The sequence below is a fragment of the Centruroides sculpturatus genome, unplaced genomic scaffold, assembly GCF_000671375.1.
Source record: "Centruroides sculpturatus isolate CEXI.00-Female unplaced genomic scaffold, Cexi_2.0 scaffold3230, whole genome shotgun sequence".
NCBI classification, from domain to species: Eukaryota; Metazoa; Arthropoda; class Arachnida; order Scorpiones; family Buthidae; genus Centruroides; species Centruroides sculpturatus.
The window spans coordinates 1340-11174 of record NW_019387323.1 but is presented as its reverse complement, the minus strand read 5'-3'; the positions used below and the strand labels follow the sequence as shown (position 1 = coordinate 11174).

The 9835-nt window shown below is 30.1% G+C and overlaps 1 protein-coding gene across 1 annotated transcript; it reads left to right on the top strand.

Moving 5' to 3' along the window:
- The first annotated feature begins 540 nt into the window (after positions 1-540).
- On the top strand, positions 541-9317 carry LOC111616359 (multiple epidermal growth factor-like domains protein 8). The gene is made up of 13 exons (XM_023357775.1): positions 541-709; positions 5024-5190; positions 5269-5413; positions 5497-5761; positions 5832-5973; positions 6242-6443; positions 6503-6720; positions 6796-7060; positions 7159-7339; positions 7407-7593; positions 7664-7834; positions 7944-8092; positions 8204-9317. The coding sequence occupies exons 1-13, from the start codon at positions 541-543 to the stop codon at positions 8364-8366; spliced, it is 2424 nt and encodes an 807-aa protein (XP_023213543.1). The 3' UTR covers positions 8367-9317.
- The last annotated feature ends 518 nt before the right edge of the window (positions 9318-9835 follow it).

The window sequence follows — 9835 nt, the reverse complement described above, 5'->3', positions numbered from 1 at the left end:
TCTATTAATTTTTTATATTAAATAATTATTTCCACTTAAAAGCAAATCTGACAGCCAAAAAATTGCCATGAAATAAATACCCCCAAAAATGTGTTTTTATAGAAAAACTATATAAAAAATTTAAATAATTAAAAAAATGCTTTTNAAACTGAAATAATTAGTAATAAAATAAATCTGTAAAGTATGCATTGTAAACTTTAAAAATGACATTAGACACCAAAATTAAAACTGTATACAGTAAGACCCGGTTTAGTGCTTCCTCAATTAACGCTGATTCAATATAATGCTGTCTGCTCAAAGGCTTAAAAAAATGGTCAAAATTTACATTGATTCAAATTATTGCGAAATTTCATTGATTCATATATAATATGATTATTCCTGAACATGAATCAATCAGTAAAAGGTGGCAATTTGCCGTAGCACTGTACTTTCCCTAAGTCTATGTTTTGTGCAATTTTGGAAAAAATATAACATTATGGATGTCATAGGCAATGTTGACTTTGCTTGACAAGAATTAACTGATAAATGCATGAACGGAGTATGGAAGAAGATATGGCCAGAGGTATCCAAGGATTCTCAGGAGAAGAGCCTATCGTTGACCAAATTGTCAACTTAATCGATACAACAGGACTAGGTGATGTAGATGAGCAAGATATTAAGGAGTTACTTGAGGTTTCTGATGAGAGTCTTAAACAACCTTTGAGAACAGGCAGAACAAAGGAATTCATGTAGAACTGGAAAATAGTGATTCTGAAAACCAAGAACCCAAAGAACTTGCTACAGATTTCCTTACTAAAAGTATGGTAACGATAACCAAAATCGTTGATCAAATTGTAATGAATGATCCAGATTTTGAAAGGCGTGCAAAAACAAGACAAGGCATTTTGGATGCAATTTCCGGCTACTGACATTTGCTTAAAGCAGAAAAAAATTACAGTGACAAATGACACTAGACAAGTTCATTGCAAAAAAGTCAAGAATTTCAGAAGAACCAGAACCTTCATCTTAATAATGAACTTTATATTTCTCTGTGCATATGTTTGTGTTATGTAACATATATTATAATGCAAATTAATATAAAAATAACTTAAAATTAAAGTAAAATTTGTTTATTTTTGGTGGTGTGTTCTCCTTTTCCTATTTACTGTGTTAAAATGACCTTGCTTAACACTGTTTTATTTTGTGCTTTTTTGTCTAGGAATGTATCCTAAGTGGTAAACAAGGTCTTACTGTATAATGAAATATTTATTGACATCACAATTACAACTTTCCACTTTGGAATGATTATTTGACTTTTCCAATATCTCAAACTTCTATAGCAAAATAATTATGAATGTAAAACTCAGACATTGAATGAAGGTTTCATACCTAATTGTACTAAAATGTGTTTCATGTACTGTACATGTAAGATAAAATGATTGATCTACACATGCTTGATGGTAGTTTCTGTATCTGTAAGATTTACAGGTATGTTTTTGGGGATTAGAAATATACTATAAATGATTTCTAGGAAGCAGTTTACTTTCTCAAGTAAATTGCTTGTAGAAAAAAGCATTGAAAACATAGCTTTGTATCCATTTTATGTTATAAATTACATTTGCTTAATAATGATCATGTATTGTACAGTATATACTAAATCAGTGTTTCTCAACGGCAGCAATATCACCCCCATGTGGGCGTTTTTCCATGTTCAGGGGATGATTAGTAACAATTTGTATTTTGGGGGGGCAAAAAAACAATTTTCTGGGTGATATAGTAAAACATTATATTAAGAATAATTAGATGTTATTCGTTATATCGTACAACAATTAAACAAATAACATTATATAGTCACTAGTCTATTCGATGCAGTAAGAATTTGGAGTTAGCCTTGTCCCTTGGCATTGGAATTTTGTAGTGAAGGTGGCAATACTACGTAATGGTTTTATTGAAGGGGGCGATGATTCGTTAGAGGTTGAGAAACACTGTACTAAATGCATGTGTACAGTACATTTGCATTTTGTATTAAAGTGCAGTGTTTGCAAATGTGGCCTTTTTTTACATAGAAATTTGGTATTATCCTAATTATTTATATTTAGTAATATTTAGTGTGAGGCTTGGTTAGTTTACTTTTTTCTATTTTTACCTTTAATTTTTTATCATTATCCTTTCAGGGTCTCAGATCATAGTTTACATACCATTGATATACTGTGTGATTTAGTGAAAATTTAAAATATTTAAATTTAATATTTACCAAGTTACACAAACAAGTCTTGTAATTGCTAAATTTTTCAATTCTAATTTAATATTACATTATTTCATTTAATAACTTTAAGAATTTGAAAAATCTAGCAAATAAATAAAATTATATGTGGCACCATCTATTATGAGATTTTGTTATAAAAACTTTGTTATTTTATAATAATTGAAAATATATAGATGACTTAATTTTGAGAATAGAGATGAGTTTTAAAAAGATCTGTAAATGCTAACAACAAGTAAAATCTTCATTAAGCTCAACCCCCACACAAGATATGACATGTGACCACCCTCTATCTCCCCCCCCTTGATTTTTCATCACCAAAATTTAATAGCATGAATGCCCATTATACACAAGCTACCATGCAAATTTAATTTTCTAGTCTTCACTCCATCCTGAGATATTAAACAAAATAGATACCAACATACACATACACATATTCATGAAAGTTTTTTTCTGTTTTTGGATTCAGGAATCTCAAAATGCAGAGATTTTCAAAAAACTGAGGATCAAATTTGACACGATTCCATTACTTTTCCTTGTTATGTATATATAACAGTTAAAAAAGTAAAAATGATACATAATGCAAGTCTCATATTATAAATTTTTATTGAATTGATAGTTGACATAATAATAAAGGTTTTGCATAATATTGTTTTTGATTTTGAATTAAATTTCAAAGTAAAAATGTAAGATTTGATATTGTTATGTAAAATTAATAAGTCAATGAAAGATGATAAAAAGAAATTATTAATTATTATTGTTCTTATAATTATAAAACATAAATCAATATGAATATGTTAGTGTTAATACTTAATTCTTATATTTTTTAACATTAGAGGTGCATTCCAGAATTATGTATTATCTTCCCTTAGTGAGTGCATTAGCAGGTGCTGAGTAATTCATGTTTTTTTGCAAACTTCTTTCTAAGTGTGCCCAAAAGCATGGTGTTTTCAGTTCAGTTTAGTGTGTTGTCATCAAATTTTTGTTTGCTTGTGGTAAAAAAGTGGCTGATGTTCACAAGCAGTTAATGGACATCTGCTCCTGCTGACTGTACAGTTCACAAGCGAGTTTGAAAATTTGCAGGTAGAAGAAACTCTGTCAAAATCCACCCAATAAACAAAGCAATAATAAATACAAATATGTTACACTAACCTTGTATAGTTTTGCAGTTAATTTTTGAAACATAACACTAATGTTTTTGATCCTCCCTAGACCTTCTTCAAATGTTATATAAAAATTTTTCTGGTGTGATCCGAGTTCAATTTAGCTTCCAATTTTAAATTTTCCAGTTACAAATGTTTCTATCTTCAAATTTATTTTTTAAAATTTTCAAAAGTTATGCGCTTACACAGACCGTTTTAGTGCCGGGTCATATATAGCCTGCTATGCTCTTGAGAGTTGATTTTCATCTTTAAAATTGATTGACAGGCCTTTGCAGTCCACTTTAAAAATTTCTAATGCCTCCAGATTCCGTAGTTGGTTTATATGCCGAGTTTGCCAGATCATTGTCGCTTGTTGTAGTTCAGGTGTAATGCCATTTTCACTGGTATATACAGCTAAGGTGGTAGTGTTTTTCCTCTTTTCAATATATGTTTTGTGTTCATGGAGGCATTGTTTGCATAATATTTTTGTGGATCTGATATATATGAGGTCTCTATTGAATCTGTTATATCTTAGCGGAATTTTATATACTCCCAATGTTCTTTCAATTTCTGCCTGATCCTTCTCACTTCTTAGCATGCTGAATGTATCCGGCTTACATCTGTAGGCTACTTTTGCATTAGTATAAGCCCCAATTTCAAATTTAAAGATGAAAAACAACTCTCGAGAGCATGGCAAGCTATGTATGGCCCGGTGCTGTAATGGTCAGTGCAAGTGCACATCTTTTGAAAATTTAAAAAAATAAATTTGAAGATAGAAACATTTGAAACTAGAACATTTAAAATCAGAAGTTAAATCAAACTTGGATCAACCAGAAAAATTTTTATAGAGCATCTGAAGAAGATCCTAGAGTGTATCAAAAATATTAGTGTTATATTTCAAAAATTAACTGCAAAGCTATACAAGATTAGTGTGATGTATTTGTACTCTGCCAAAGATGAGTCATGCTCTAATCACTTTGCTGTTGCAACTTCTGAAAACTGTGACACAATTACTGGTCGGTATGCAAAATTTATGCTGAACAAACATTATCTACCTGTGATTTGTGAATGGCATCCCAAATTACCCAGCACAAAATTTTGTCTTGCACAGGAACAAAGCTCTGCTGTTCAGAGCTCAAATCATCTGAGATTTTCTGATAGAAAAGATCATTGAAAACTTGCCACATCCTGCATACTCACCAGATCTGGCTCCTAGTGATGTCTGAGTATTTGCAAACCTGAAAGATTCACTCCATGGTATGCATTATTTGTCAAGATCTGCTCTTGTTAGTGCAGTTTTTCAGTGCTTTCAAGTCCAGAAAGCAAGTTCTCACAGTGCTTTGATGAGTGGTTAGAGATGCCAAGGGTGTCTTGACAAAGATGGGATTGTGTTAAAAAGTGACATCAAAAGTTTTCTTCATAACTTACTGGTTTAAAAGTTATGGCTAAACAGTACGTATTTTTGGCATGCACCTCGTAATTGAACTCAGTCTGTTTGCTGAAAGTTTATTTGTTCCATTGTTCAAGTGGCTAAAATTATGTTTTGCATAATATATTGTCATTTAACTAGAAATAAAACATTAAAGTCTTCTATAATAAACTATTTTAAAAATTTAATAAATATTATTTTGTATTCTAGGAATATATGGACACTCTAGTGTGTATCATTCACAAACTAAATCAATATTTGTTTTTGGGGGAATAATATATAATGTTAAAGGTGCTACAATCTCCGGTGATTTGTATACACTTCATTATCCAACTGGCAGATGGTCAAAATTACCACCTAACCAACCTGATTCCAATGTAATATTTTAATTCATTTTATTAAGTTTTTAAACTTAATTTTAACATGTAAATTTTAACATTTTTATATCACTGTAGCCTCCTCCACGTAGTCTTCATGCTGCTGTTTTAACAGACGATTACATGCTTATCCTTGGTGGTCGAAATGAAAAGTTTGAATTAGTGGGCGAAACTTACGTTTATATATTCAAATGTAATTTATGGATCTGCTTAGAAAAAGAAAGTATGTCTGTTTTTATATGATAGATTTAAATTTCATATGAAACATATTGAAATTGAAATTATTAAAATTTATAAATCAATCAGATGTTTCTGTTGTGGGAGAACCATTGCCGCCAGTATCTGGACTTTCAGCTACGTCATTTTCAAGAAGCTTTTATATTTTTGGAGGTTTCAATGGAGAAACAAGTGACCGTTTGACAAAATTAACTTTACCGGATGACATTTGTCATTTGTTTTCAAAGAAACAGTCAGAGTGCATTCGTTACACAGGCTGTTCATATTGTTCCGTGATGGAAAATAATGTGAGCCGTACATTTTGCTATTCTGAATATGGAAGCATTCCTTACAAGTACAAAGCATTTGTCATTCAAAATTTAAATTACAATTCATAAAAATTAAAATTGTTTATTATTTTACAGTTGTGATAATCCAAAAGGACGACTAAACATTATTACAGATACAGACTGTAATTTAGAATGGATGGAAAGACGAGATTGCTATCAATACAAAACGTGTATGGATTGTGTTGCAGTTTGGCCATTCTTTCCAAATGCTAAACAGGTATTTAGAAATAAAAACTCTTAAAACAATATTGGCATATTTTTCTCACATTGCATAGCATAAAAATTAGAATGCTTAAATTGGAAAAGCCAGATTTATAGAGAAAACTTTTAATATATTCCAAAAATAAATTAATAATATAATGAAACTATTTGCTTAAATATGTTGTTGTAATGTCAAAAGTAATATTATATTGTATCTTAATTTACATAAGATACAATAATACAAAATTATTAAAAGTTATTAAATTAAATATATGTTTTCCTAGTTATGCAAGTGGTGTTCAAATTGTCAAAGAGGAATATGCATTCCAGCTTCAGCTTCCTGTGAAGTAGAAAATGATTGCAAAATTTCACAGCGTGCCATAAATCAGTCGTCATTTTGTCCAATAAGAGAATGCTTAGCATCAGACTGTGAAAAATGTGGAAGTCTGCCAAACTGTACATGGACACGCCAAGTTGAAAGATCAGGTAAAAAATTTTTTTTTGGTTTTAAGTAAATCATTAGTTGACATTAGTAATAATTTTAGGTGGTGAATGGAAGCATACTTTAAAAGATAAACCAATATTTAATTGGACTTGTGTGGGAAAAACAATCCAAGGTGCATCTTCATTTCCCGTAGAATCGATGCCTCCATTAACTTGTCCTCCTCGATGCAGTCAGCATAGAAATTGCAGTACTTGTTTACAAAGTGCTGGTGGAGAAGGAGGTTGGCACGAGTGCAGATGGAGCGAAGGATTACAACAAGTAATAATGAAAAATTTAATGATTTTAAAATATCATAACATCAAATTAGTTTAACTGTAAAATAAAATATTATAGTGCATTTCTCCAAGTTTTGAATTACTACAATGTGAAGGAGGGGCTTGTGGAGCTGTATTACAAGGTTCCAGTTCCTATTGTCCCGTACCCTGCTGGCACCATAGCCAAGCAGCTCACTGCTTGTCATATCCTAACTGTGGATGGTGTGCTTTCTCGGGCAAGAAAGTCAATGGTCGAGGCATCTGTATGGAAGGTTGGATAAAACATCCAACGGATGGAAAATGTTATGAAAATCATGTATATTTAATTGATCATCCACTTCCTGGTAAGTATCCTGTATTTATACTTGTTTTCTGTATTCTAACAAGTTTATTTTTTATGAATATAACCATGAATACAACTATGTTAATGTTGATAATGTAGAAAATGTCACCAGATGGTTAAATCAATCTGATGGTCCAGTTTATTGGGCATATCTTAAACAACCACCAGAAAATGAATGTCTTAATGGTCATCATAACTGTGATGACAAACAGCATCAAGAATGTGTTGATACAGAAGAAAAATTTGAATGTAAATGCAAACAAGGATATGTAAATGATGGGTGAGAACTTTTAAATATGTAAAATATATGTTGTTATTTATGTGACTCTAAATAAATTATTTTATAGCAAACAATGTAAACCAGTATGTAATCAGGGATGTATGTTTGGAACTTGTGTAGAACCAAATAAATGTAAATGTCATTTTGGTTATGTTGGACATAATTGTTCAATACAATGTGATTGTAATGGACATAGTAATTGTGCAGGTCCTGATCGTCTTAATGATTGTTTAAAATGCCATAATAATACACAGGTATATATAAGTTTTGTTTATTATATATTTAAAGAAATTTATTTAAGTTCACTAATCTAATCCATTTTAGGGATCACAATGTCAAAAATGCAAACCATTTTTTGTTGGAAATCCCACAAATGGTGGAAAGTGCATTCCTTGTAAAGTATATTGTAATGGACACAGTGATTTATGCTTTAGCTCAGATTTCCTAAATTCCTCTCTGCTGAGTTCACTCAGCAATCACTGGGATCAATATCTTGTGAGTTATGATATAAAAGAAAGATTATTATAATAATATATTTTGGAGATTGTGATTTTATAATATCAATTTTTATTATACAATATTTGTTATTTTACATTATTTTTAGATGTCTGAATACTTAGAATTAGTAAAAGAAGGACCCAAGGATGATGCAATTTGTATAAATTGTCAAAATAATACTGAAAATAATAGATGTGATCAATGTATTTCTGGATTTTTTAAAATTGGAGATAATATAAAAGAGGGTTGTAGACCGTAAGTTATGCCTATTTGAAATGATTTATTTCTTAATTGTTGTTTGAAGTGGAATAGTATTTTTTTAGAAATGTTAAAAATTTAATTATTTTTCTTATATTACATTTATAGTTGTGAATGTCATGGCCATGGAGATATGTGCAATTCCATAAATGGCGAAAATTGTAATTGCCAAAATAATACAGAAAATGATAGACAATGCAGTCAAAAGAATAGCAAAAATATGGTGACCCCATGTTGGCAATTACAGGTATGTATGTATAGGAATCCATGATATTTTCTTAGAGAATGAAAAGTTTTGAATTTTATTATGTTAATGTAAAATATGGAGCACAAAAAGATGTACAAGTATCTGACCTACAAGACCTGTGAAACTAACAGTTCATTCCATACCTTTTCTGCTTGTTAATAGAGGGATAATCTTCTATCCAAGGAAGAAAGTACTATTGCTGCCAATTATCTTGATCTCAAGTTTTCTTTTGAATTCTGAAACTATCAGAAATTTTTCTTATTTATAGAGATTTATAAAACTAAATAGTTCTATAAATCTCTTCCAAATATGAATCAATCCTTAAAATTTGTATCATAATTCCAGAAAATAATTTTCAAGATCTTAAGTCATTTCAAATCCTTTATTTATTCTGTTGATACCAAGTATTGAAGTTGGATTTTCAGTCATGTCTATGAATTTATCTTTGGAATGGACAGAAAATTTAACAAATTCTCCATTTTAAAAGGACTCAAATCACAAAATTCATATCCTAGTTAATATGCAATTTTTTCAAATTTTGGATATTGCACCTCTGTTGATGGAATATCATTACCACTCAAAACTACTACTGTTCATATCGTTTTTACAAAGTGCTAACAGACATTTAAATGTTAAATGAGTTGCTAATTGTATTATTTACATAAAATTTAAAATTGTAAATTTTTTCAAAAACTTTGATGATACTAACAAGGAGGACTACCAGAGATGGTTTCCTCTAATTTTGCTGAGTTTTATCTCTATCATAGTACTCTCCCATTACTATGTGATAAAAGCCACTTGAAGCAACTCTCAAGCATTCTTGAAAAAAATTAGTTTAAAGTTTTCTGTTTTCCATGTTTGCCATGTATTGACAATTGTCAGCAGTGGGTAATGTGCTTAATCATTATGCTGCAAGTTACAGGTTTGAATCTTATTATTATTAGTTTTTTCTAACCTACATGGAATCAGATTATTGTGCAGTGTATTTTTTTATTGTTAGTAAAGAAGAATTAGTATTTTGTAATTATAATATTTATTTGCTAAACAGTAAAAAATTCAATTATTTTTCATTTTTTGTCATGAACTTTATTCTACACATTTTATTGCATTCTATGTATTTGACATCCATTGCTAAAAGTTTCTGTCTTGACTTACATAGCAACATGAGCATGCTAAGAGAGATTATTTATTAAAAAGTATAAAATATGTTGTGCAATAATCCATTATATTGTAGATCAGAAAAAAAAAATTTGATAAAAGTAATATTTGAATCTGTAACTTCAGGGTGATAGTCAAGCACTTTCTCACTTGGTTTTGATGCTATTGACACTGTCAATACAACACAATACATAAAGAATATGGAAAACTCTAAACTAATTTTTCTTGCAAATGCTTGAGAGTTGCATTGTGTGCCTTTGCCATAGTTTACTGGGATAGTATTATGATATATATTAAGCTTGGCAAAATTGGAGGGAACCCATCCCAATAGTCCA